The following is a 25,866-nucleotide window of genomic DNA, read 5'->3' as shown; positions in this document are numbered from 1 at the left end:
CGCAACGGTGCCCCTGGAGCCTGGCGGTCTGACCTCATTTCAGGCGTCCAGCCCGCTGTAGTTACGTACGGAGCTCTCCCGCTCTCCGTTCCCGGACACAGCTTGCTTCCCCTTTCCACTTCCACTTACAACATCCGGCTCCGACACCAGACATCACTCTCCGTCATCACCGCGCGGTAGTAGAGAGCTATACTCCTATCGCATACCTTGTTTCTACACTCACCAAATCCTTCACAATGGCCGCTCCCGAGGTCCACCATCTCTTCCACCACCCCATCGCCGACCACTCCTTCTCGGCCGATCGCCAGACCTTGGCCATTGCCCGCGACACTCAGGTCGAGCTCTACGGCAGAGTCGGCAATGCCTTCAAGCTCAAGGATGAGCTCAAGGGTCATGACAAGCTTGTCACCAGCGTTGACATTGCCCCCAACACTGGCCGCATTGTGACTTGCTCTCAGGGTAGGCCCCCCTTTCGCAACCCAGGCACCTAACCAAACTAACAACCAACCCCAACTCACAGACCGCAACGCCCTCGTCTGGGAACCCTCCCCCACCGGCTACAAGCCCACCCTCGTGCTCCTCCGCATCTCCCGCGCCGCCACCTTCGTCCGCTGGTCTCCCTCGGAAGCCAAGTTCGCCGTCGGCTCCGGTGACCGCGTCATCGCCATCTGCTACTTTGAGGAAGAAAACGACTGGTGGGTATCCAAGCACCTGAAGAAGCCGATCCGGTCCACCATCACCTCCGTCGCCTGGCACCCCAACAGCGTCCTCCTTGCTGCCGGCTCCACCGACGCCCACGCCCGCGTCTTTTCCGCCTTCATCAAGGGCACCGACCAGCGTCCCGAGCCGAGCCCCTGGGGCGAGAGATTGCCTTTCAACACGGTCTGCGGCGAGTTCCTGAACAACTCTGCCGGATGGGTGCATTCCGTTGCCTTCAGCCCAAGCGGCGACGCTCTGGCGTTTGCGGCGCATGACTCCTCCATCACCGTCGTCTACCCCTCTGCGCCCGAGCAGCCGCCCAAGGCGGTGATCAGCATCAACACGCAGCTTTTGCCCTTCATGAGCCTCTTCTGGAACGGAGAGACCGAGATCATTGCTGCGGGTTACGATTGCGAGGCCTTCCGCTTCCAGGGTGGCGAGCAGGGGTGGCAGCTGGCGGGCACGCTGGAGAAGGCCAAGGCTGGAGGAAGACCGGGTCTTGGTGACGAGGACAGAGAGGAGTCTGCGCTGAACATGTTCAAGCAGATGGACCTGAAGGGTAAGGTCAGCAAGGATGATACCATGTTGAAGACGGTGCATCAAAATACGGTCACTATGTTGAGGCCCTTTGAGGAGAGTGGTGGACGGGTGACCAAGTTTAGTTGTGAGTGTTCCCCATTCCTACATAATCTGTGGTTTCAATAGTTATTGATACTGACTTGACACAACAGCGAGCGGTGTCGACGGCAGAGTCGTCATCTGGCACACCTAGATTTCTTCTTCATGAAAGAGGGTATAGCCGCACACCTATGGAAGCAAAAAGCCCGCAAGCGAAGCGTAACATTTAATGTTAATGGAGCAAGAGTGAACGGCTGATGATGAATCAAATTCAAGTTCAAGATCGATCATTGTCAGTTTAGCGGGTAACTTTCCCGGTCTTTGATTTCTGCCCTATCCGTGCCTCCCGGTATCCGCCAAAGTGATTGATAGTCCATCCACCCATTGTATAGAGACCCATCATGTCACTTATCAACAGTGAGCTATCCGTTTGTCATGACCGCCCGGCCGATACCGCAAGATATGTATGTGTGAATCAGACACACAGTCAACAACACATACAGGTTCATACATACAAAGCGATTCATTGACTACCGCTTGTGGCTTGCCGGACGCATTCCGATTTGCCGTGATAACTTCCATAAAAGACTTGTAAGAGAACTGATAACTGGCGGCAGGAGAAGTGCATGTTAACATTCATGTCCATCTCCTTGTTTTGTCTATTTCATGTCCTTTCGCTCCCCATCCAGACCTTAGCTTAAAAGCATCTAAGTAATCAGCCGTCCGTCACTCCGTCCCTTTCAGCTATCCAAACAACTCAACTTCACCTTGCTTTGCCTCCATCTTCCCTGCCTACTTTTTCTGATTTGAAAAGCAGCGTCACAAGCCAAACAACAAACCGAACCATGGATCACAACAATTACCACCAGTCATTTAACCACCTTCCACACCCTCTGTACTTTATTTCCGCATCTCCAGTTCATGCTTCCCCTCTTGGTAGTCCTCCAGAACCAAGAGACTACCACTACGCTCCAGCATCACCAAGCGACTTTATTTACAACTCCTCTGCCATCGCCAATAGCACCGCCAACGGCACAGCTAGCACTAGCACGGGTACTAGCATCTTTGATCGTCCCTCCCGCCCTTCTTCTTCTTCTTCTTCTTCTTCTCGTTCTTTATTCTCCATCTCTAACGAGCGGGTATTTGGTTATCCACCTGCGGGAGTAGAGTACAGCGGCCCTTCTACTGGGGCTGTGGAGCGGTCGGTTTTGGATTATTTGGAGGTACCTGGGGTACCGACATCAAGTCTACCACAACCTACACCAGGTTTTGAGGAGCATAGACGCCAGCGGCAATCAACAACAATGAACATGGGGCCAGGACCAAGTAAATCGGTGCCGCCTGCGTTGTCGTTGGGTCGTGAAAGAGGGAGTAATGCTAGTTCCAGTGAGGAGACAGTGGTGATTAAGCGGGAGGAGGGATCGCTTAGTCCTGTTTGGGTGTCGATACCGCTAGGGCAGAGGGTGGAGAGGTGGGTGCCGCGGGTGACACAGGGAAAAGAGGGAAAACAGATTAAGCAGGTGGAAGGAGATGGGGGAATGGACAATGGGATCAGTGGCGGTAGGACCTGGGGGAAAAGGGGGGAGGGGGTGGTAATGGAGAGGGTTGTGATGCCACCACCAACGGTGCAAAGTATGGGTGGGGACGTGGGCAGTATGGAGATGGGAATGGGCATGGAACCAACAATAATGCCCAAGATGGGCCTGTTCAAACCCATCAGGTGGGATGGGCCGTCTTCTTCTTCTTCTGCTTCGAAGACTAAAGCGAGGAGGGTACGTGCCTGGGAAACCTTGGAAGGAGATTGTGGGAATGATCATTTCCGACGGACTTGTGGAAATCAAGACGGAAACGGAAATGGAAACGAAAACGGCAATAGAAACCGAAACGACGAAACCGAAGACGAAAAGGTTTCTGACGCCCCCATCTCTCCTCATTCTCGCTCCCCAAAGAGACTCAAAACCTCCTCCCGATCAAGATACACCTTTTGTCCAGGTCCAGCAGAAACAGAAACAAAAACAGACACGGAAATAAAGCAAGAACCAGGCCTCTCACCGCCACCATCCGCTATTTTCGCTCAAATTCCCAGAAATCCCTTCGATGCCGTCCCAAGCAACAGTGGCTATGAATCCTCCGGCCAATATGACGATTCCCTTTCTCCGCGAAGTATCAGCCCTTTGACTCGGGTGCCGACACCTCGTCGTGTGCTGTTCACCACTACTCCGAACCGGATCATGACTGGAACAAGAGAAACGACTCAGCCTTCACTAAGGGCGGTGAGTAAGCAGTTGAAGAAGAGGAATCGGGAGATGGCGCTGGGGCAGCAGGGTCGGGAGGATAATCGAGAAGTGAGTCGGGAACGAAGTGACGAAGCGAGTCGGGAACCAAGAAAGAAACGAAGAGGAGAGGGGGGATGGAGTTTACCTGGCGGTAGTCAGGGACAGACTCACGGTGCTTCACTGCAGCAGCAGCAGCAACACCGAGGATCTTCAGAAGAAAGAGAAAAAGGCTGGACAACAACCATCTCAGGCAGCAGTGAAGAAGGGGAAGTAAGCAGTTACTACGAAAACAGTTACAGTTATAGCTGCGGTCAACAGGAAAGGCGGGATAGGGATGACGCTGCTGCTGCTGCTGCATCAAGTAATAATGCCCTTTCTTGTACCGATCAAGAAGAAGAAGAAGAATGGTGTCGCCCTTTTTCATTCTCATCGTCGGCACCCGTCTCTTTTGAGACGTCAGCGAGATATGGTGATTATGTATCCGCTCCTCCGTCACTGTCGGTTTCCCAACTGAAGGGGGAGGAATACCGGCAAGCTATTATACAAATGGTGCAAGACACTTGTCTTGAGGCTAGCAAGAGGTATATCAGGGCTCATTGTGTGAATAGGGGGGCCCGTGACGGGGGCGGTAGTCCCGACACTAGTCCTGCTCCCCGCCAAACTGTCTCGACACGATCGGCCCGCAAGGCAAGAAGGAAGCATAAACTTGAATCCCGTCAGGCATTTTCCTCTTCCTTTTCATCCTCCTCCTCCTCACCAGAATCTTCACCAGCACCAGCACCTTCACAGCAACGACGCAAAGGTAAAGGTAAAAGCAAACGACAAAACCGAACCAAAAAGCGAACAACCGCCACCACCACTCCTCCCTCCTCTTCGTCCTCCTCTTTTAACTCACCCCATCACCAACCTCCCCCCGAAATCCATTTAAGAGATGCCCTCCTCCCCAACATCTCCCAAATCTGCACCCTCCTCTGGTCGCGCTCGCAGTCTCTCCGACTGCACGACACCGACAGCATCGAGCTGCATACCGCGCGAAACATGTACTGGCTTTTATCGTGGGCGGAGACCGTGGCTTTTGCCGTTGCTGTTGCTGCTCCCGCCGCCATCTCGGATGCTGGTATGTCACCGTGTACCTCGGTGGATTCACTATCATCATCATCATCATCATCTGTTGCTGCCGCTAGTGTCCCTGGCGGTCCCTGTCTTGAAGAAGAAGATTTGGGTGTACAAGGGGAGTGGTATCGATCTTCTTCTTTTTCTTTGCGGCGGAGAAAAAGGGAGTGGGAATGGGACTGGGAGTGGGAGGGTTTTGGGGAGGGGGTGAGTGAGGAGGGGGATAAGGCTAAAGGAGGGTTTGAGAGCAGAAATGGGAAAGCGGTTTGGGAACAGCAACGCATAGAAGAAATGATGAAGAGGGTGTTTGACGAGGGAGGCATGCTTTGTGAGTTTCTGGGGTATGGGGAGGGGGTGGAGAGGTTGGGTAGGGTTAGGGAGTTTTGTGGGTTTTGACGGAATTCATTCATGGACTACTTGGGTTGGTTCCTATCTAGAATTTGCGGCATTTTGAGGTAGTAGTGTTTCTGGTCAAGGATGGAATCTGGATATTGAGAATTGGATAGAAGAGATTTTTCTTCAAAGATCGTCAATGTGGTAACTGAAGATAGCCTGATGAGCATGTGTACTTTTCTTCGGGGCATGGTCCACAACGTGTTTGCCTCGTGGCTTATTTGGTTCCTGGTGAGGAAAAGGAAATATGTCTCGTGCTTTGATTTAATAGCTTCTGGTAGTGTATACACGTGTATATGATGTATTAGTTATCGTCTTGTCTGGCTTGTTCTGGGTAAAGCGTGATGGGTTTGGTTGGCTCGGCGTGTGTGACCCTGGTTGACTCTAACTTTTTAGAACAAGTGTGGGTGTTACTCCATCTTGATGCTCTTTGGTAATGACAGCAAAGAATCGATAAGATAGCCGGGAAGAGCGGGAATAACCAAAGAAAAAACCATAGGGACGGATATCGAGAAAAAAACACAAAAAACAAAAAAAGGGGGCGCGGTTTATCGGGCACTGAAATTGGGATGGTCCACAAAGTATCCAATATTGCCATGATAACGTCAACTGAGGAAGAGCTGAAAAGAGCTGACCCCACTGGAGCCCACTCGATAACCCCACAACCCCACGGCGGGTAGGCGAACGCTAAGAGCGCTGCCCTGAAGTGGACCTGTCCGGGGCATGGTTGGCGGGATCCCGGGCCTTGTTACAGTGGATGTGGTTCCCCCCCAGAATTCCCAGGCAGGGCAATTCCCCGGAATGGAGGATGGGAAAATGTTCAGTTGGTTTTCAACATGGTATCATCTTCGACCCCCCTTCCATCCTTGGACCTTGTCTTTGTCACCAATGAGAGACGGACTCGCTCACCGATCACTCGCATTCCCGTATGTCCGCCCGTGTTACATCCAGAAATGACCCCACGGACCGTCACCCAACAGCCCTGAGGCCGGCCGGGGGAATGATAAGCACTTCTCTTCCTGTTGTGGTCACGGCTATGTGCTGCAGTAGTGTAAGCTTAGCTGACAGGGCATTCGATGACTGCCCCTGCCTCTTTTTTTTTTTTTTTTTCTCTTTTTTTAATTTCTTTTTTTTTCCCTCCTTCTCACTCACATATTATCCAAGTTGAAGTACTACACACATCAACCCGGACTGTCACGCGACCACACTCCACTCACCAAATCCGCCATCTCACCCGGCGACGATAGGACGAACGGTTGTGATAGGGACGCGATGATATTGGGCGCGTATCTAGTAAGAGGATGAGACCTTTACAAACCGACCAGTCGCCTCTCAACCGACAATAACGACAACAACGGAAGCATGAAACCCAAAAAGCGAGACACCATGCCCAGCGACATAGAAATGGCCGCTTACGGCAGCAGAGGTGGAGATTCCTTCGGCCAGGGAAGTTCATGGAGTTTCCGGGAACCCTTCGCAGTCGGCCGCGTTCCGACATGGGCACGCGCTCGGCATCGCCAAGAACCGAGGTTGCGGACATTCCTCGACTCGTTCAAACGGGACCCGGTCCGCCGGATATCAACACATGGCATCTACGCCCAGAGTCATCCTGATCAATACCAAGCAGCCGACTCCTCGGATGAACCTCGGACCGAACAGAATCATGGAAGCCACTACTTTGACCTGCACGCCGCCAACGTCAGGACGGCAAACACGGGTCTGGCCCGAGAGCTCAAGGGGAGACACTTGCAGATGATTGCCATTGGTGGTTCAGTTGGTATGTCTTGTACAACACCTTACAAAAAGACATGACTGACCAACATCAGGTTCCGGTTTGTTCGTGGCCTCGGGCAAGTGTCTCTACCTAGGAGGTCCGGCCGCGCTCATCATTGCATATGGCTTTGTGGGTGTCATGCTTTGGTGTACTATTCAAGCTCTCGGTGAGCTGGCCGTTGCTTTCCCCGTTGCCGGTTCCTTCTCGTCATACTCTACAAGATTCCTTGATCCAGCATGGGGTTTTGCCATGGGGTGGAAGTAAGACACTGACCCCTGAACTTTATCGAACCTGACTAACCTCACCCCCAGCTATGCCCTCCAATGGTTGACAGTCCTACCACTCGAACTCATAGCAGCTTCCATCACCATCGGCTACTGGAACGACCAACTCAATAAAGCCATCTTCATCACCATCTTCCTAGCAACCGTTATCATCATCAACCTCTTTGGTGTCAAAGGCTATGGTGAAGCCGAATTCGTCTTTTCCATTGTAAAAATCGCCGCAGTCACCGGTTTCATGTACGTACATTCCCTTTTTATCCTCTCCAAAACTCTCCCTAACGATACCAGCATCCTCGCCGCAGTCATCAACATTGGCGGCTTCGACGACCCCCAAGGCAACACCGGCTACATTGGCGGGCGCTACTGGACCAACCCCGGCGCCTTTCACCACGGTTTCAAAGGTCTCTGCTCCGTCTTCGTCTCCGCCGCCTTCGCCTTTACAGGTACCGAGCTGGTCGGGCTCGCCGCCGCTGAAACCGCCAACCCGCGTAAATCCCTACCGACAGCCATCAAACAAGTCTTTTGGCGCATCACCCTCTTCTACATTGTCTCTCTCACCCTCGTCGGCCTCATCGTCCCCTACAACCACGAGCGCCTGTTGGGAAACATCTCCCATTACTCCGTCTCCGACGCCTCGTACTCGCCCTTCGTTATAGCCATCGAGTCCGCCTCCATCCAAGTGCTACCGGGAATCATGAACGCCGTCATCCTCATCGCCGTACTCAGCGTAGGCAACTCCGCCGTCTTTGGTAGTTCCCGCACCTTAGCAGCCCTGGCCGACCAGCGTCAAGCGCCCCAAATCCTCGCCTACGTCGACCGCAAGGGCCGGCCCCTCTTCGCCATCCTTTTTGCAGCTCTCGTCGGCCTCATCGGCTACCTAGCCGACCTGAAATTCCAATCAGACGTGCTAAACTGGCTGCTCGCCGTCTCGGGCCTTTCGTCCATCTTCACCTGGGGCTCCATCTGCCTCTGCCACATCCGGTTTCGCCGCGCCTGGGCCCGCCGGGGCCGGTCCCTTACCCAACTCAGCTTCACTGCACAGGCAGGCATCACGGGGTCGTACGTCGGCCTTTTTCTAAATGTCTTTGTGCTGATTGCCCAATTCTGGATTGCGGCGTTCCCGATTGTCACGTTTACGGATAACCAGTCGGCGGCTACCGCGTCGCCGAGTAAAGTGGCGCAGAGTTTCTTTTTGCAGTATCTGTGTGTGCCGATTGTGGCGGCGTTTTATTTGGTGTATAAGCTGTGGTTTAGGACCAAGATTGTCAGGAGTGATGAGATGGATTTGGATACGGGACGGAGGAGGGATGTGAATTTGCCCGTGTTGGTGATGAGGGAGAAGGAGGAGGTGGAGGGGTGGCCCGGGTGGAAGAGGGTTTATCGGTTTTTTTGTTAGCCGTTCACTGGGATTATTTGGTTTGGAGTGGTGATTTCCTTGGGTTTGGATTGAATGGTTACCTAGGAGTACCCTAAATGTCTTGGAGTTTGTGTTGGAATATTTGGGAAGGATTTGTTGGAATTATGGGTTTGGGATGGGATATGAAGCGAGGCGTTTAGAGTTTGTGGGTTAGTTGGGAACGAATTTGCGATGGAATTTTGACTCTGTTCAGTTCTGTACAGTTTGATGATACCATGGCCGGGGCTTGTTAGTATACACCACTTGTAACTGTAATGACCATGGATGGAGAAGAATGAAAATATCCGATAATTGGCTTTTTACCTCTTATGGTCACCTACGGCATCCATCTTCGGTTCTCGGGTAGTTTCGACTTTTGCCTGTAGCCACACCTACGCTGAATCCCGAACTCGATTCAGTTCGGTTCCGTAAGACAACGGGAGGTACTCATACACCACCGTGTTCAATGAGTCATTTTAGTATATTGGGCAGGCAGGTGTATCGGGACTTTTCAGATATGTGCCTATTACTAGGTAGGTAAACGAAGGGGCGATGAAGTCTTTCTGTTTAGTCATTCAGTTCAGTTCAGTGGAAACTGCCCTGGGAAAGAGCACCCCATCAACCGCATAACCTATGGAAAAGGGCTTGTTCTACAATGGAAGGAATGAATTTGCGTGATGTACCATTGTTACCTGTAGGTTGTCTTGCTTAGGCATACCTAAAGGTGGGAACCGTCATCGCTGTTGATGTTAATATAAAAGTCTCAACCGGAAAGGAACAGTCTACATGACATCTCCTTTACTATCTACCATCCAAGTCTACCACCATCAGTCCCGATACCTCTCCCCTTCCACCCTTTCCTCTTCCTCTCTCCCCATGTGAATCATCTCCCCTCTCCTCTTTCCAAACCCCACCAAAGTCACCACCCCCAAACAAACAGCAAACATCCCCCCCGCCACCAAAAACGGCAATCCCATCCACCGCATCCCATCCCCATCCCCCTTTCCCGGTCCCTCACCAAGTCTCAACCCAACACCAAACAACTCCGCAGCCACCGGCCTCCCCGCCGACGTAGCCGCATACGTAACAACACTAATGACCGTATACAGCGTCGCGCGATGGCGAGCATCCACGAGGTTGGTAATCAGACTGCGCAAGGGGACCGAAAGCGCGGCGCCTGCTGAATAAAGAACTTCGCCTGAGGCGAGAAATCCAAAATTCGAGATGGGGAGGGAAATGAACAGGCAGCCGAGGGTGAGGAGGGTGGCGAAGGTGCGGGAGAGGAGGGCGTCTTTGGCTTCTTCGCCCATTCTTGCCCAGGGATATGGCGAGGAGTGGGAGAAGAAAGTGGATAAAGAGGGGAGGAGGAGGGTGAGTGTTAGGAGGTTGGTGAGGGCGCCGAGGGAGGGGAGGAGGGAGGCCTGTTTTGGATGGGTGTTAGTGGGAGGGATGAGATAAATAGGTAGGTAGGGGAAGGGGCAAAAAAAAGGAAAGGAAAACACTCTTGGAGGAAATAAAAATGGTGAATAAGGATAAGACGTACCTTCCCCAAAGACCACCCCAGCCTTTTACTCGCATACTGAATCATCAACAACTGTTCCGCCTGCTCGCCCATATAGTACAACCAGAAACAAAGCAACAGCAAAACAGCCTTGGGGTTCTTACAAGTCCACGTCCCTGCCTCCTTTGTCTTTTCCACGTACTCTTCCACAAGCTGCATGACAGTCTTCTTATGCTTCGTGATTGTTTCCTCCGCACTAGACCCGCTGTTCTCTTCCTCTCCCTCTGCACCCATCACCAACTCACCAACACCTATCTCCAAAGAGTCGATATCAGAAGAAGCAGGCAAAGTCTCCTCCACAAAAACAACAGCAACGACATACCCCACCACCTGAACCAAAAGACCAATCCACATGGCAAGCCACGCATCATCATAGGCAATCAAAGCACCACCAATAGGCACAAAGAGAAACCGCGAGACGATGGACGCAGCAAGGAGGTAGCTGAAGAAGGTGGAGCGTTGCTCGGCGGGACAGACGTCGGCGATGAGGACATAGACAATACTGGTGAAGGTGGTGCTGCCTGAGCCGAGGAGTTGGAAGAGGCCGCCGAACCAGACGGCGCGGATGGGGAAGAAGTTGGGGAAGTAGTCTTTATGACTGTTAGGTTTTTTTTTATCGATGGATAAGGGAAAGGGAAAGGGAAAGAGAAAGGGAAAAAGGACGAGAAAACGTACAGACGAGACGAACCCATGCTTCGTTTAGTAGACACCCCAATAAAGCGAGGAGCAGGACTTTTTTGCGTCCGATGCGGTCGGTTAGGATGCCCCAGGGGATGGCGAGGGCGACGGCTGGAGTTTTTGATGAGTGTTGGGTTAGTGTTTGTGTTTTGTTTTGTTGGGTTCAGTTGTGTGTGAGTTATCGGGCATCGATCATGCAGCATTTTTCTTCTTAGGTATGTTCATGATATCCTTCTCATTTTATTCCCCGTTCATCTTTTTTTTTCACCCTTTACTCTTCCCACCCTCTTATTCCACCCCCGTTTCTTTTTCTCTCCTCTCTTTTTCTCTCCTCTCTTTTTCTTTCTTCTTTTTTTTTTTTTTCTTTCTTTTTTTTTCCTTTTCTTTTTCGTTTTTCTTTAATTTTTAATTTTTAATTTTCTTTATTTTTATAACTCCTGTTTCCCTCTCTTCCTCTCTTCCTCTCTTCCTCTCTTCCTCTCTTCCTCTCTTCCTCTCTTCCTCTCTTCCTCTCTTCCTCTCTTCCTCTTAACCACTTCTACCTCCCTCTTCCCCCCTCCTATTATCCCCCCTCTTAACCACTTCTACCCCCCTCCCCCCTTATTCCACCACCACCAAAAGAAACAAAAAAAAAAAAAAAAAAAAAAAAAAAAAAAAAAAAAAAAAAAAAAAAAAAAAAGTCAAACCCACCAGGTAATATCTCAAACACATCCTTCCAAGCATTCACCTCGGCAACCTCACTCTGCACCGGCCCCACTTTACACTTATCATCTTCAAAGTTCGTCGGCAGTCCTTCAAAGCTGGTCGGCAATCCTTTTCCCAAGCTCAAAGAGTCGATGATTCCCTTCTCATAGTACTTTTTGCAGATGATCCCCTGGAGAATGGCGAGCGAGGGCGCGGTGGTGATTTGTACGCCCATGGTGAAGAGGAGGGTGAGGGAGGCGACTGTTACGAGGGTTGGCCATAGTGCGGATGAAGAGGGTTTTTGGTCTTGGAAGGAGGGGGCATCTTGGGGAAGGAGGGTGGTTTGTTCGGTTGGGGTGTCGTTGGTGTCGGTGTCTTCTGGGGGGTCCATGTTTGGTGGTTTTGGTGATGGGGATGATGAGTGGTGATTAGGTGGGAAAAAAACAAGATGAAGGCAACGCTGGTCAAGGACAGAAGATGAAAGAAGAGTGATGCTGATGAAATCAGAAAGAGTCTGAACGCCCGAGGTGAAATGGAATGTCAAGAGAATGTGGAGGGATGGTTGGTAAAAGGTCAAAAACCTTGTGTGAGTCAAGGTAAACAAATGATAAGGGGTTTCACATCATAGGGCTGGATGGATTGGTGTTGTATTGTTGGTAAGAGTACGTACGTATTGCTGGGCCGGAACGCGCAAAGGACGCGCAATACTTGCTGGGGTTGCGGTGCGCTGGCACGGTATAGGATTCGATAGCGGTTTATTGGTTGCGGCTTAACGGAACCCGGAATGATATCAAGGTTGGGTTCCGTCTTATGTGTTGATGGTTGCAAATGAAACAGATTCACTTTCTGTTTTGAGAAGAGATGATGGGAGATACTAACCACCAGGGAAACCAACACCGACCAGATGCTTATTCCCGACATGAAGCATTCGTAGGGCCCTTATCGGTAACCAACGGTTTCTCTTTGGGAGTATCATACATTATGAATCTATCATGAAAGATTTGTATGGGAGGATTCAAATGTACCTTTGCTCTGCCCTGGAGACGGGACGTGTAAGCGCTAGAACAGATGTGGAAGGTCGATAACTTTATACGAACTCTATTCCAGCAACCGGCCGCGCGTTAACGTCCACGTCAAGCAACCAAAAAGAACTTTGATGCCCAACATCGCTGCCGATTCCGTCGATATATGACGGGGCTGCCTTTTTTGTCTAATCCATCGCTCCCTGCCCCAAACTTCCTTTCCCGGCCCGGCCTATGCATGCTCATCCTCTGTCACAAATATGTTTTCGTCGTCGTTATTGCTGGAAGCATGTGGTATAGTATGTCGCATATAGCTCAGGTATACAGATAGATCGATAGCGGTTATGGGTTCCTCAGACTGTAAATCGGCTTCATATGGTCCGTTGTTTGTTCTCTAACTGGGGAGTATGGTCCTTCAAGCCGCGGGGGCAGCAACATAGGCGTTGATGGCCTTGACGGCGTCGCCATCGTGGGCCTTGAGTAGTTCGGTAGCCTTGGCCTTGGTGAGCTCGAGCTCCTCGACCTGTTTGATGCCCCGTCAGTAAGCTGTGCCCAACGGCGATTACTAAAGACACTCACAAGGAGGGCGACATCGGCCGCATCGACCTTGACCTTCTTCACCTCGGCCTGCTTGCTACCGGCAGTGCTGAGAGAGTGGAAAGCGTTCTTGACGGCATCCTGGTCGACCTGGGCGGAGGACTCGTCTTCGCGGTTGGAGTCGAGGCTGGACAAAGCAGCGGCGGCCTTGCGGTCCTCGGCGGACTTGGCGGTTGGCTGGACCTCTTCCTCGACGTCACCGCCAGTGGCGCCCTCGACGACGGCAGGTGGTTGTTTGTCCTCGGCCATTTTGAAAGTTGAAACTAAAATTGGCAGTGTAGACAAAAGTCGGACAGACGTCGGTTGCTAAAATAAAGCTTTGAAACAGGAGCTGGCTGCTGCTGTAGTGTCACTGCTGCACTTTGCTGTACGTAGAACACCAAGTTCCCGTCGCGACCAGATGTGGGGGCGGGGCAGGCACCGGGCACAGCGTCACAGTGGGACACATTTCGTCGCCCATGTTATTGGTCAATTGACTTTCCCAGACTTTGGAGGGACGGTTTTGACACTTTGAACAAACACCGTGTGGTGCACTTGCCACTGACTCACCACTCCCCCGACAAGCCGAAAGGATATTTGAATAGGATCTTCCGTCTTCTTTGAAGTCCAGCCATGACTAGCAATGAACTACACACCATTCTTTACCACTTTCTTTTCTGAGAAAAGACCACCATAACAGTCGTCGTCGTTCAAGACTTTAGTTCTTGGATATTGACCCACCTGTCCATTCTTAGTCACTCGCTGTTCGAATACTACTGCCAAGACATCACAAGCGCCACTTTGGCTTCGAAATTTCCACCCACTTACACACCAACTTCACCATCTTCAAATCCGTCGTCACCATGAGCCAACAAACGACACCAAACGCCTCCGGATGGACACCCGACTCGTGGAGATGCAAGCCCATCAAGCAATGCCCCGAGTACCCCGACAAGGCCGCCCTTGAAAAGGCCACCAACGAGCTCAAGACCCTCCCGCCCATCGTCCTCCCCAACGAGATCATCCGCCTCCGGGAACACCTTCGCGATGTCGCCCAAGGCAAGGCCTTCCTCCTCCAGGGCGGCGACTGCGCCGAGCTCTTTAGCTACTGCCAGCAAGACGTGATCGAGTCCAAGATCAAGCTCCTTCTACAGATGTCGCTTGTCCTCCTCTGGGGCGCCGACAAGCCCGTTGTGCGCATCGGCCGCATGGCCGGCCAGTACGCGAAGCCTCGCTCATCGCCCGTCGAGACCATCAACGGCAAGGAAGTGCCCTCCTTCCGTGGCGACATCCTCAACGGCTTCCACCCCGATGAGCGTGAGCTGGATCCTAACCGTCTCGTGCGCGCCTACCAGTACTCAGCAGCCACGCTCAACTACATCCGCGGCGCCATCGGTTCCGGCATCGCCGACCTTCACGGTCCCCTCGACTGGGGCCTCGGCCACGTGCGCGACCCGGCTCTCAAATCCAAGTACCAGGAAACCGTCGACCGTATCCAGGAAATGTTGCGCTTCATGCACACCATTGGCGCCGACCAAAACGAGAAGCTGTCGACTGTCGAGCTCTTCACCTCGCACGAGGGTCTCCTGCTCGAGTACGAGGAACCGCTCACCCGCTTGCTCAACCACCCTTCGGTCCGCTCCTACCCTCCCGACTCTACCACTCCCCCCAAGAAAGAATACTACAACACGTCGGCTCACTTCTTGTGGATCGGCGACCGCACGCGCCAAATCGACCACGCGCACGTCGAATACTTCCGCGGCATCGCCAACCCCATTGGCGTCAAGATTGGTCCCTCGACACCTACTTCGGACTTGTTGCCTATGCTGCGCACCCTGAACCCCAACCGCGAACCCGGCAAGGTTACGCTCATTACGCGTTACGGCGCCGACAAGGTGGCGTCTCTCCTGCCTGCGCACATCCACACGGTCGAAAGCTCCGAGTACGCCCGCACCGTGGTCTGGCAGTGCGATCCCATGCACGGCAACACACAATCGGTCAGCGGCGGCATCAAGACGCGCAAGTTCAGCGACATCTTCTCGGAGCTTCAGCAGACACTACGCATCCACAAGGAACAGAAGTCTTACCTGGGCGGCATGCATTTGGAATTGACGGGTGACGCGGTGACAGAGTGCTTGGGAGGTGGTGCAGGGCTAGATGAGGATGACTTGAGTACTAACTATACGAGCTTCTGCGATCCGCGGTTGAACGAGAAGCAGGCGCTGGAGCTGGCGTTCCTGGTGGCGGATCATTATAGGCAGGAGAGAAAAGAAAAGGAGGCTGAAAGGAGAAAGTCCTCGGTGGTTTAGGGGGCCGCTTGTTTGAAGATGTGGAGGAGCTGGCAGATGAAAAAAGTAGTGAGGCTACTGGCGCGAATGGGAGTGCTCCTACTATTGGAGGAACTGCTACAACTCTTGGGGCTGCTACAGCGAATGGGGCAGCAAATACAAAATAGGATGCGACTACCAATGAGGCTGCTATTACATCTAGGGCAGGTGGTGGTTTTGGATGTGGCGGGACTGCTGCTTCGGAAACTCTTCCATGACATGCCAAAGCTGGGAACGGCTGATAGGCCACGACGGGAGATGGCCCATGGTCGCGATACAGCTATTGTGTGATAAAAGGGTGGATAGTTTTGTGATGACAAGCGAATCGGCCATAGGTGGTGGGTTTTACAGGTCATGGAAAAAGGAAAGGGGAAAAAGTCCCGAAAGGGGTGTGAAACGGTCTATGAGGAGGCAAGCGGTTGTCATGTTATGAAAGAGGGTTATTCAAAATTCACAAGTGCTATAGCGTCTTTCTGTATCGAACATTGGATTCATCTTTTCAAGTGTTTTGGTACAACAAGGTAGTGTCCTGGAAATTCGAAGCCCAAGAAAAGTACAGGGTAGTCAAGGTGACGCATCGTGAGCACAGTGACGTACACCGTCCGTCCGTCGGGCTCCAGCAGCTTTGGTCTGCCGCATGTTTCAGGTCATGCAACAAGCTACTGTCGTCCGATACAGCTCCTCCCCTCCTGGTGACATTTACCCCGCTGTCCTGTATCATTGTACCAGAACAGTTCCAGCTTCCAGAGCTTCCCCTCTTTTTGATCTTCCGTCCGATCATCAACTTGAAACATCCGACTTGAACTGACCAAGCTTTTACAGACTCACAGCTTATCTATCTTTACTCCATTCTCGTTTTGTTTGTCCGACCTCGTTACTTACCCCTCTTCCACTTCCGGTTCCAACTCTATTCCGACACCTTCGACGTCCATCGCAAACCCCAACAACTCTCCCCGACCAACAACCCAAACAACCCAGACCAACCATACCAACCGCAACAATGGTCGACCGTGGCCGTAAGCCCTCCGCCCTAGCCTCCACCCCCGGCCTGCCCCCGCAACCCCAAGTCGCCTTCTCTGCGGACAACTCTCGTGTGACCGCCACTCTTCCCACCGGCGAGAGCGTCTCGGTCCTGCTGTACGGCGCCACCGTCGTCAGCTGGAAGGACAAGAACGGCGATGAGAAGCTGTGGCTGAGCGAGGCGGCCAAGTTGGATGGGAGTAAGCCTGTGAGGGGCGGAATTCCCTTGGTTTTCCCGGTATGTTGTCCGCCGCCCTTGATTATTTTTTTTTCAAAGGAAGGAAGAAGGAAAGACGACGTTATGCTGACGAGAAACGGAAATAACAGGTCTTCGGAACAGCCCCCGGCCACGCTCAAACCAAGGAGCTACCCCAGCACGGCTTCGCCCGCTCGTCGCGGTGGGAGTTCCTGGGCAAGTCCACTTCGGAATCGACGCCCACTCCCACCACCCCGGCCTTTGCTGCGACGGCCACTAGCGCTGCCGGAGCGGTGGCGGCGGCGGCGGCGGATTTGAGCGTCAAGCTGGACTTTGGACTGAGCTCTTCGGGCTTGAGCGAGGACGCCAGGGCAAAGTGGCCGTATGCGTTTAATGCGATTTACAGCGTCACGCTGAACACGGATAGTCTGACGACCAACTTGGTGATTACCAATGACGACGAGAGGAGTTGGGAGTGTCAGATGTTGATGCATACATATCTCAGAGTTAACGTATGTTTTTTTTTTTTTTTTTTTCCTTTTCCTTTTTCCTCCCCTTGCTTCCTTCCTCCCGCTAATCGCACACAAAAAAACCAGGACATCACCTCCGTCTCCATCCACGGCCTCGAAAACGCCTCCTTCGTCGACAAAACCACCTCCCCCATCTCCACCAGCACGCAAATCACCTCGGCGCTAACCATCTCCTCCGAGACCGACCGCGTCTACACCCCCGCCGGCGACGACCCCGCGTCCATCCCCATCACCGTTTTCGAAGGTGACCAACCCAAGTACACTGTTCTGCGGGACAACCTTGCCAACGTGGTGGTCTGGAACCCCTGGATCGAAAAGGCGCAAGGTATGGCGGACTTTGAGCCCAAGGACGGGTACAAGAACATGTTGTGCGTGGAACCGGGGGCGGTGGCTACGTGGCAGGTGTTGGAGCCGGGGGATGCGCTTGAGGGGGCGCAGACGATTGTTTTGGGTGGGAAGCAGAATTGAACCGAGGGTGCGTGGGTGCGGGTGCTGAGGGCAGAGCGGGCTAGAGAAGGGATGAAGGGGAGGTTATAACATCAAGACAAGGGGATGGAAGTGGTAATTGGATTAAAGTGGGAAACGGAGGATGTACATGAATGATGATAAGTGATGACGATGAATATGTGGCAGAAGATGACGGAGATAGTCTTGTAGCTGTGGGGGCAGCCAGTTTTGCTGGATAAATAGACAGACAGAGACGGCAATGATTATAGTAGCTGGACAAGAGCTCACGTATTGGAAGTGAAAGACGTGATGAGTGATGGCAATGACTGAGAGAGGCTTGCATCAATACAGCCACCATTTTCACCACATTGGTTTTACTTGCTCTTAATGTCCTTAATCAGTCATGCAAAGCAACGAATGCAGCGCTAACATTGATCCAACAAGTAACTCCCGCTCTGCTATACTATGCTATAACCCAATATCCCAGACGCCCGGAATATCCCCATTCCTACAAATGCCACAAGCCACGATGATCCAGCCATCTATCCATCCGTCCGTCTTTGTGCCTGCCTGCTTACAATATATCCTACAGCATCTTACCACACTCCATAACTCAACCACCCCTCGAACCTGAACCTGAACCAGAACCTGACTCATCACCACCACCACCACCACCACCACCACCACCACGACGATTATTTACCACCACCATTATTACCACCACCATTATGATGACTAGAACTACCACCACCAACAACCCCCGCAACACCCCCCAACTTCCCCAGCAAAGCCACTATATTCTCGCTTATCGCCGGGAGGAGGGAGGTGGAGGTAGAGGTGGAGCTACTAGTAGTAGTAGTCCCGTCGGGAGATGAAGAAGAAGAAGAAGCAGAAGAAGCGGCAGGGAAATTATCTCTGAGGATCGCTTGGCAGATGGCCATGCAGGTTGCTATGTCGTCTAGTGGTACCACCGCCCCCCTGTATGTTTCACTGCTGCTGCTGCTGCTGCTGCTGCTGTCCCTGCTGTCGTCGTCGTGGGAGGTTGAGGTTGAGGTTGATTGGAGAAGGAGGGCTGGACGGCCTTGGTTGTGGTGGATGAAGGCGTCGAGGGTGGGGGGGTGTGGGGGCCGTTGAGTGTTACTAGAGGTAGACGACTTTGTGTGGGGTGGTGCGTTGTGAGTCCTGGGGTGGTGGTGGTTGAGGAGGAGGACGAGGAGATGGCAGTGGTGGTGGTGGTGGTAGGCGTCATCATCACTTGTTGGATGTAGCTCGACATTTGATGATGACTTCTTGCCGGTCCCTCATGATGGGACTGCTGCTGCTGCCCCTTCTCCCTCTCCCTCTCCTTCCCCCCCTTTGACTCCCTAGTGGTAGAATCCTTAGAATTAACAACACCCCCCCTCGCAGTCTGCAACACCCCCCACCCCCAAACCGCCAACCCGCCCAGATGCACCGCGGCCGCCCAAAACTCTCTCAGTTGCCCTTTAGGAAACTCTCTCGCGAACCTGAGTACCTGCCCCGCATGCCACAGCGCCTGTCGCGCCTCGCTACTATCCGCCCACCGCTGCAGGACCGGATAAATCCTTTTAGCTTGCTCTTCGCCTTCTTTTCCCGAAAAGAGCTGCAGGTCTTCGAGAGAGACGTGGATGTGCATGAGTAAAAGATGGAGGAGGAGGAGTTCATTGGGTGTTGTGTATGAATACAACGGAGAAGAAGGGGGGGAGACTAAAGCGTGGAATTGGTGCAAGGTAGTGCGGAGGTCGGCGAGTCGAGAGATGAGGAGGGATTGCGTGGTTGTTGCATTGGGGTTATTGAACGGGGATGTGGAGGTGTAGGTGGATGAGGAAGACGACGACGGTTGTCCGAACAGGGGGCGATGGATCGACGCCAGTTGGCGGTACTCCCAGATCAGCGACCAGAAACCATGCAAGTAGATGCTGATAGCGAACTGGACGTCTAGTCTATGGTGATGGCGGACCAAGAGGGTCACGTCCCGCAGTAAGTCGCCGAGGCACGGGACTTGTTCGTCCATGGTGGAGGACGAGGATGCAGCGGCAGCTAACCACCGAGACTTCCACTCTTCTTTGGTGCGCGCGAACCAACATTCTTTCGGGCCCGGTAACGGCATGCGCATCTCCGCGTAGCTGATGCTGGGATTGTTCAGCTGCGTCATGCTCACTTGCGCGTCGCGCAGGTACGCATGGAACGCTAGTCGTTTCCAGGATTCCATCTCCATCCACCGCTTCCACTTGTCTTCGAGCTCCTTGCCTTCGTCGGCTTCCGTCACTACGATGGCGGGGAGGTAAGCGCCGCGGGTGAATTTCCCTCGGCCGCGCATCATGGCGACGGGGACCGTCAGGTGGCATTCGGCAATCTCCATCTTGCGCCGGTTGCCAGACCAGACGCCGAGGTCCTGCGTGAGGACGAGGGCTTGGACGAGCCCGAGGTCGGACACTTTGGAGTTGTTCTCTTCGAAGCGGCCGGGGATCGAGACGCGGACGGCTTCTTGGAGGGCGAAGCCGAATTTACGAAGGGCGGGCACGGGCGCGAGGACGGCGCCGCAGGCGGCGGTGATGGCGAGCCATTCGGGGGGTTGGGCGTTGAGGGACCAGTAGAGCGCCGAGGGGGAGCGGTCCTTTGTGCCGGAGCCAGAACCAGAAGTAGAAGAAGAAGAAGGAGGAGGAGGTAAATGACAAGCAATAAAACTCGACACGGAACATATATGCGAAGCCAAAAAGATGTGGATCCAATGGTTGATGGACCCCGAAGAAGGAAACGAAGAGGCAACCCTGGAAAACTGGGACGAGTTGGATTTGCAGATGGAGAGGACTATGGAGAGGATTAGGTCGCGGCCCGAGGAGTGAAGAGTGTGCTGGTTGAGGGTTATTAGTTGCTGCTGCCCCTGGGACCCGGAGTTTTGCTGCTGTTGGGTTGCTTTATTGTTGTTGTTGTTGTTGTCGGTTGGTTGTGAAGGAGAAAGATCGGATGACTTGCGTTTGAGTGCCGATTTGGGAGAGAACGAGGGCGATGAGGATCCGGATGTTGAGAGAGGCAAGTGTGATTGTTCGGCGTAGACGTTATCCGTTCGCTGGGGGGTCCAGCGCCAGGGGGAGTCGGTCCATATCTGAGCTAGTTTTGGTCGCATGGCGGATATGTTCACGGGATCTGAAGTCGTTTGACCTGTCTCTGCTGTGGTGGTCGACGACGAAATTGGGCCTGAGCTTGGACCGAGCTGAGCTGGATCAGAAGAGGGAAGCGGGATAAAAGGCTCATCATGTAACCAGTAGTCCAAAAACCCAAAGTCCATGGCATTCAGGTCAAGACTGGAGTCATCGCAAAAGTCAAGAACTGCCAGCCCCTGAGCCTGGGAGAGCGATTGGTCGTACAAAACGTCCCGAAGAAAGTCGGAAAAGGGGAGTTTGGCCATGTCGTCGAGCATGTTACTTGTGTTGTTGTGGGGATAGGTTGCTTGGACTTGAAAGGCTTGTTCTGGGTTTGGGTTGGCAGTTTGCGTCTGGTCCATTATCGTTTCGGGAGTCGGTAGATGGGATTCCTCGCTTTCGGTGAGCATGGGACTGTGTTCAACTGGTTCCGAAGGGTAATGTGTGTGGAAGCCAGACGCATGAGGCTCGGAAATCGAAGGTCGTGGGTAGTAGGAAGCTTGTCGATCCTCATAGTCATAGCCCTGAGCGCGATCGTGGGCGGATAGATGAAGGAGATGCAGAGCTGCGTCTTCTGAGGAGCCATATTCGCAGCTTATCCCTCGATTTTTACATCGTGTACATCTGGGTGTTGTCAGCAATCGTTTCACCTAATCTCTTTCAGTTGTAGGTACGCACGGCTTCGCCTCTTCACACTTCACTCTCGCCTTCGCACAAGCCTGGCAAGCATGCGTCACGCGTCCAGCACCAGGCGAGGAATTCATGCGTCTCCTTTTGGCTCCATTGTCATCTTGGTGGTTGGTGCGGTGACGCTTTAGGAGATCAGCTCGGGCAAAGGCTTTTGAGCATATCTAGGACAGTTTTAGCCCCAGTTTCAAGAATCAGCCGTGACAGCAAACTTACATCGCAAATGAAACGCTTCCCGAGAGTATGGGTCGCTATATGTCTCTACGCTTCGGTTAGCTACATTGATGTGATACTTTGACTACATCAGTCATGGACATACCTGTAAGTGTTCAGGCCGAGAATACCGTCCTTGTTATTGTTAGATTTGCCGGATACAAAAGCGGGACTCGGAACCTACGTAAACAGTCGGCACACTGATAAAGTGATTGTGTGTTGGAGTGACTCCTCGACAACGGTGGTGGAGGAGGATTGTGGACCGGTGACGGCAGTGATGGTCGATGGGCTTGCGATGGAAGATGTGATGGCGGCGGAATGGGATGAGAAGGACTAGGAAAGGATAGTGGAGCAAGAGACAAGCCAGATCCAACTCCGGGCCGGTTACCGATGGGACTGAGGTGGTGGATCGGATTCGGACCCGGATGTGGTTGACGACTGTGGAGAATCGAGTCTATACCGGGAGCTTGGCCCGATCCTTGCCGGTATGGAGGGTCCGGCGGATGAATGAGATTTCCGATGGGACTGGCCATGGCCGATCGATAGTGGGTGATGGCTTCAACACAGATCGAGTGGCTTCGGATGTAAAGACGCTGTTGAATTGCCACTCAACAACACTACTCTAGACAGTAGATAGCTCGGCTGTGGTGATAGTACAATGTCACAGGTGTGTCTCAACTCGAAGGTTTGGTACACGGATGTCCGTCCAGGCAAGCAAGCCGATCCGGAAAAGTGGGAGGATGGCGGGAAGGTTATTGATGGGTAAAGGTATGGTGGTCGATGGGGTTGATATGCCTGGTGTTTCGTCTACACGTGTAAAGTTGTATGGGTTGGTGTCCAGGGGAAGGGAACGATGGTAGGTCCCATGTCTTTACTATTATTTAGTTGAACATCTTCCTACAAGCCTCCCGTTGTCCGACTGAAAACCCAGGGAATTAGAATGACGCTTGGCACGACCTGGGCGGGAATAGCGATTAAAGAGTTGGTGCAGATAGTAGAGCACACCGGCCCCCGCACTAATGGCCATCTCAGCGGATCAGTAGCCCCCCTGACGGTTCCCTAGTCAACCCCTGTTCGGCTCGGATCCCGTCCACTTACCTTAACCTGCACTGACACAGGACCGAGACACTTGGATTTGTGAACATATCCACGGTGTGTTGAAGATCATCGCCAACTTTGTCGGACTGATAGGGAACCGGCAAGTTCATTTGTCTCGGCAATGTCAAAGGAGCTTCTTGGAATGGGAGTCTGGAAGGGGAGCAAAAGATAAACAATGAAGAAATTGGTCAGCGGAAAAAAAGAGACCAAGACCTCTTTTTGTAGTTTTGACTCAGGTTCCTGGGTTTACCATGTCGAGATGCCCGTTGGAAATGGACGGGATTTTCTAAATGTCTGATGCTGTACATATAGTGTACTGGTTGTCCCCTTTCACAGTGTACGAATCTGGGTACTCCCTGCAATCACCGTTCCACTATTGGTGATCACACCTTGGAACTGAGACAGAACTTGCCGTCCTAGGTGGGAGTCGTATACCTCCGCGGAGGAAGGCCTTTTGAGCCATCAAGGGCATCATCACTGGTCGATGACAGGTGGGTGGTGATGTGATGGTGATGCAGAGTGAGGAAGCAGTGCCGCAGTCTCCGGTACGCGGACATGCGGTGAAGGATAACACATTGTCAGCCCTGTCATCTCACCGTAGCGGAGTACACTCCGGGCAAAGCGAATCATGTGCCCCTGAAGAGCCGATATCGTTCCACGAGGATCGACAACATGGATGCATTAGTTAGTGGAGGAGGCTCGAATGATGTGTGATCCGCGTCGTCATCCTCACCAGCATCAGCGTCGTCAGCTCTTTTTCGTCGGGATCAAAAACCGGGTGATATTGATTAGCATTACAATAGCAACGATGGACTAGCGTGGTGAGTTCTAGGTGGTCAGTCTGTGACGAGGTTTTCCAGGTAGACTTGCAACAAAAAGAAACGTCGGGCCCTTTGCTCAGTCCGAATCCTCTTCGTAGTCGTCGGGCAACTCTTCGAACCGGCCCTCCTGAACCGCCTTGGCAACAGGGTTCTCGACATTAACGATTCCCAGCTTCCTCGCCCTGTGAAGAAAAAAAAGGGTCAGCTTTCGGTTTTCCGAGTTGACTGGAATAATGCAGTCACTTACCTCTCAAACAAGACAAACAGTCTCTCAGCCTCACGCTCCTTCTCCTCCATGGTCATCTCGGGCATATCCGGGAACGTCTCGGTATCCAAGAACTGGCCAGTAATGGGGTTGACCGCCCTCCTGCTGCTTTGACCAGCCTGGGAACTTTCGCCCTTCTCGGCATCGCCACCCAGCCCTTCGGGAACCGGGATGTTGTTCTGGAACAGGAAGCCAGAAGCATAACCGTATCCGATGTTTTCAACAAACCTGTTTGCGTCCTTGTCCGACACGTTGAACAGAAGGTGGGACACAGCTCTGGCAAACTCGGGAGCGATGGGGTTGGTCATGTTAGCTAGCAGCCTGGCGGGGAGGGTGTCGCCCTTGCCGAGAACCTTGGTACGCTCCTCTTCTGAGGGGAGCAGGCTCTTGCGGATGAAGTCACGGACGGGAGAGTCGGCTGGGGCATTCTCGTAGATGGAGGAGATGATGCAGGCTAGAGGGGTGACGGTTGCGTCGAGTTCCTGGTCTGAGTAGGCTTTGAGGGAGAGATGGAGAAGGGTGATGAGCTTTTCGGCGAGACTGGAGGGTGCGTCCTTGGGGTAGAGGCATGACCGTACTTGTTCGGAATCGAGCTTGAGGTTCATGAGCGCATTGACCAGAGGACCGAGGGGAGACTCGAGGGGCGGTGTTCCCTTTGGTGGGATATCCAAGCTGAGAAGAAGGGTCACTATATGCGGGACCGCAGCTGTGAAACAGTCCAGCTTGGATGGACATTTGCTGGTGACATTGAACAGGAGACGTAGTGTCTCTCCCAGGGCCATGAGTTCCATGGGGTCTGGCTTGGTCTTGTTCTTGGCATGCTCGGAGATTGTGGAGGCGTGGCGGGCGAGGTTCGCAACCATGCTCTCTGCCAGATGATGCTCATCGATGAGCTTGGCAAGGTCAACAGTGGTGCCGTAGGTGCTGAAGAAGATGACTCGGGTGGCCAGAAACTCGTCGTCCCAGTTGTCGTTCTTGAGCTTTTCGCAGGCCTTGGACTCATAGCCTAGGTCAACGAAGCGCTGTCGTGTTTCGGGTATGAGGAGCATGGCGTTGCAGAGCACACGGAGGGCATTTCGAGAGGTGGTTTCTGACGACGAGTCGAAGGCATGTTTTGTGAGAGTCTCAATGCCTTGCTTGGTGAAGATGGGGTCGGCATTTCTAGGGTCTCGGCCATACACCTTGAGTTCCTCCAGGGCCTTGTCTCGTTCTTCTGGCGAGAGACTTTGGCTCTTGAGGTCCTCGGTCAGTTTGTTGACAAGGGTGGTGACGGCTTGCAACTTGGCTAGATGGGTGTTAGTTTATGGATGTCCAAGGTGAATGAATGACTGGTAACTGACCTGGGCCAGAAACTCCTATTGAGGACATGGTGATGTGCTTGGTACAGTCAAAGGACTTGGTTTACCACGGTATGAAGTGAAATCCTGATAGAGAAAGGGTGAAATATATCGCAAAGTGGTGGTGGTTGATAGGTAGGTATCGATGTAGAGAAGCGGACAGAAAGTGGATGAAGACTGACTTGTCAGGATGACCGAAGACGGTGAACACTGTACTGTACTGTACAGGTAAGAAGAGTGAAAGTTACTTGATAACAGCGGCTCCACCTTCCGAATTGGATGTTTGATCCCAAGTTGAAGACTGAGCTTCAATCCACGCTTGACCGAGTCATCAAGTCTAGTCCCATGGGGCATGTGTATCTGATCATGAATTGGTATGTTTGTCCGGATCTTCAAACCAGTTCAAACTTCAACCTCTTGTCAAGAAAAAGGTTCTCCTATGATGCCGTGCACTAACATTTGAGTTGACCCAGCTCGCCAACAGGGGATCACAGCTAGCAGCTGTTAGCTTGAGCTGCTCATGTCCAGTGTTTCCCCTGATACACCACATGTTGGCCTAACATTGATGATCTGGCTCTTCAGTTCCTCCGGAAAAAGACTAAATCTCACAAGGGATACATTACCCAAGTTCCTTTCCGTGTTCGATGATAGCGTCAGGCCAAAGTGCGTCGTTAGGTGGTCTTGATAATC

At 52.7% G+C, this 25,866-nt stretch overlaps 9 protein-coding genes across 9 annotated transcripts; 5 read left to right on the top strand and 4 right to left on the bottom strand.

The window, feature by feature from the left end:
* Positions 1–40: 40 nt before the first annotated feature.
* Positions 41–1,852, top strand: B0T23DRAFT_334439 (actin-related protein 2/3 complex, subunit 1). The gene is made up of 3 exons (XM_062835778.1): positions 41–459; positions 521–1,363; positions 1,431–1,852. Exons 1-3 carry the CDS (start codon positions 237–239, stop codon positions 1,469–1,471), a joined length of 1,107 nt encoding a protein of 368 aa, XP_062696248.1. The 5' UTR covers positions 41–236; the 3' UTR covers positions 1,472–1,852.
* A 186-nt stretch (positions 1,853–2,038) lies between these two features.
* Positions 2,039–5,253, top strand: B0T23DRAFT_98550 (uncharacterized protein). The gene has a single exon (XM_062842092.1). The coding sequence runs from the start codon at positions 2,163–2,165 to the stop codon at positions 5,100–5,102; it is 2,940 nt and encodes a 979-aa protein (XP_062696247.1). The 5' UTR covers positions 2,039–2,162; the 3' UTR covers positions 5,103–5,253.
* A 1,250-nt stretch (positions 5,254–6,503) lies between these two features.
* Positions 6,504–8,553, top strand: B0T23DRAFT_394175 (general amino-acid permease GAP1; the record flags this gene model as incomplete). The annotated part of the gene is made up of 3 exons (XM_062838114.1): positions 6,504–6,876; positions 6,926–7,133; positions 7,185–8,553. The coding sequence occupies 3 exons, from the start codon at positions 6,504–6,506 to the stop codon at positions 8,551–8,553; spliced, it is 1,950 nt and encodes a 649-aa protein (XP_062696246.1).
* An 827-nt stretch (positions 8,554–9,380) lies between these two features.
* B0T23DRAFT_394174 (major facilitator superfamily domain-containing protein) lies at positions 9,381–11,867 on the bottom strand (the record flags this gene model as incomplete). The annotated part of the gene is made up of 4 exons (XM_062838113.1): positions 9,381–9,974; positions 10,097–10,704; positions 10,790–10,903; positions 11,483–11,867. 4 exons carry the CDS (start codon positions 11,865–11,867, stop codon positions 9,381–9,383), a joined length of 1,701 nt encoding a protein of 566 aa, XP_062696245.1.
* Positions 11,868–12,913: 1,046 nt separating this feature from the next.
* On the bottom strand, positions 12,914–13,344 carry B0T23DRAFT_394173 (uncharacterized protein; the record flags this gene model as incomplete). Its single annotated transcript, XM_062838112.1, has 2 exons — positions 12,914–13,021; positions 13,078–13,344. 2 exons carry the CDS (start codon positions 13,342–13,344, stop codon positions 12,914–12,916), a joined length of 375 nt encoding a protein of 124 aa, XP_062696244.1.
* A 474-nt stretch (positions 13,345–13,818) lies between these two features.
* Positions 13,819–15,483, top strand: B0T23DRAFT_98480 (phospho-2-dehydro-3-deoxyheptonate aldolase). The gene has a single exon (XM_062842091.1). It carries the CDS (start codon positions 13,938–13,940, stop codon positions 15,381–15,383), a length of 1,446 nt encoding a protein of 481 aa, XP_062696243.1. The 5' UTR covers positions 13,819–13,937; the 3' UTR covers positions 15,384–15,483.
* Positions 15,484–16,052: 569 nt separating this feature from the next.
* B0T23DRAFT_418829 (galactose mutarotase-like protein) lies at positions 16,053–17,975 on the top strand. Its single transcript, XM_062839686.1, has 3 exons — positions 16,053–16,659; positions 16,749–17,129; positions 17,214–17,975. The coding sequence occupies exons 1-3, from the start codon at positions 16,402–16,404 to the stop codon at positions 17,613–17,615; spliced, it is 1,041 nt and encodes a 346-aa protein (XP_062696242.1). The 5' UTR covers positions 16,053–16,401; the 3' UTR covers positions 17,616–17,975.
* Positions 17,976–17,999: 24 nt separating this feature from the next.
* Positions 18,000–22,522, bottom strand: B0T23DRAFT_411236 (uncharacterized protein). Its single transcript, XM_062839434.1, has 7 exons — positions 21,840–22,522; positions 21,762–21,790; positions 21,659–21,703; positions 21,434–21,606; positions 19,100–21,379; positions 18,750–19,066; positions 18,000–18,666 (listed from the first exon to the last, which is right to left on the bottom strand). Exons 1-7 carry the CDS (start codon positions 22,186–22,188, stop codon positions 18,290–18,292), a joined length of 3,570 nt encoding a protein of 1,189 aa, XP_062696241.1. The 5' UTR covers positions 22,189–22,522; the 3' UTR covers positions 18,000–18,289.
* A 1,024-nt stretch (positions 22,523–23,546) lies between these two features.
* Positions 23,547–25,331, bottom strand: B0T23DRAFT_98407 (guanine nucleotide exchange factor). The gene is made up of 3 exons (XM_062842090.1): positions 25,180–25,331; positions 23,822–25,124; positions 23,547–23,756 (listed from the first exon to the last, which is right to left on the bottom strand). The coding sequence occupies exons 1-3, from the start codon at positions 25,205–25,207 to the stop codon at positions 23,651–23,653; spliced, it is 1,437 nt and encodes a 478-aa protein (XP_062696240.1). The 5' UTR covers positions 25,208–25,331; the 3' UTR covers positions 23,547–23,650.
* Positions 25,332–25,866: the final 535 nt, after the last annotated feature.

Source organism: Neurospora hispaniola (assembly GCF_033458365.1).
Source record: "Neurospora hispaniola strain FGSC 10403 chromosome Unknown B0T23scaffold_2, whole genome shotgun sequence".
Taxonomy (NCBI): Eukaryota; Fungi; Ascomycota; class Sordariomycetes; order Sordariales; family Sordariaceae; genus Neurospora; species Neurospora hispaniola.
Note: the sequence above shows the minus strand (reverse complement) of the source record. Positions and strands in the feature narration are given on the sequence as shown.

What these genes read in the sequence shown, in the direction of transcription:
- B0T23DRAFT_334439 (XM_062835778.1), top strand. Translation starts at nt 237, where the DNA reads ATGGCCGCTCCCGAGGTCCACCATCTCTTCCACCACCCCATCGCCGAC. An exon ending in CATTGTGACTTGCTCTCAGG is followed by an intron (nt 460 to 520) that starts GTAGGCCCCCCT and finishes CCCAACTCACAG; the next exon opens with ACCGCAACGCCCTCGTCTGG. An exon ending in ACGGGTGACCAAGTTTAGTT is followed by an intron (nt 1,364 to 1,430) that starts GTGAGTGTTCCC and finishes TTGACACAACAG; the next exon opens with CGAGCGGTGTCGACGGCAGA.
- B0T23DRAFT_98550 (XM_062842092.1), top strand. Translation starts at nt 2,163, where the DNA reads ATGGATCACAACAATTACCACCAGTCATTTAACCACCTTCCACACCCT.
- B0T23DRAFT_98480 (XM_062842091.1), top strand. Translation starts at nt 13,938, where the DNA reads ATGAGCCAACAAACGACACCAAACGCCTCCGGATGGACACCCGACTCG.
- B0T23DRAFT_418829 (XM_062839686.1), top strand. Translation starts at nt 16,402, where the DNA reads ATGGTCGACCGTGGCCGTAAGCCCTCCGCCCTAGCCTCCACCCCCGGC. An exon ending in GAATTCCCTTGGTTTTCCCG is followed by an intron (nt 16,660 to 16,748) that starts GTATGTTGTCCG and finishes CGGAAATAACAG; the next exon opens with GTCTTCGGAACAGCCCCCGG. An exon ending in ATACATATCTCAGAGTTAAC is followed by an intron (nt 17,130 to 17,213) that starts GTATGTTTTTTT and finishes CAAAAAAACCAG; the next exon opens with GACATCACCTCCGTCTCCAT.
- B0T23DRAFT_411236 (XM_062839434.1), bottom strand. Translation starts at nt 22,188, where the DNA reads ATGGCCAGTCCCATCGGAAATCTCATTCATCCGCCGGACCCTCCATAC. An exon ending in TCAGTGTGCCGACTGTTTAC is followed by an intron (nt 21,791 to 21,839) that starts GTAGGTTCCGAG and finishes AACAATAACAAG; the next exon opens with GACGGTATTCTCGGCCTGAA. An exon ending in CATGCGGGGCAGGTACTCAG is followed by an intron (nt 19,067 to 19,099) that starts GTTCGCGAGAGA and finishes AGGGCAACTGAG; the next exon opens with AGAGTTTTGGGCGGCCGCGG.
- B0T23DRAFT_98407 (XM_062842090.1), bottom strand. Translation starts at nt 25,207, where the DNA reads ATGTCCTCAATAGGAGTTTCTGGCCCAG. An exon ending in AATAGGAGTTTCTGGCCCAG is followed by an intron (nt 25,125 to 25,179) that starts GTCAGTTACCAG and finishes ACACCCATCTAG; the next exon opens with CCAAGTTGCAAGCCGTCACC. An exon ending in CTGTTTGTCTTGTTTGAGAG is followed by an intron (nt 23,757 to 23,821) that starts GTAAGTGACTGC and finishes TTTTCTTCACAG; the next exon opens with GGCGAGGAAGCTGGGAATCG.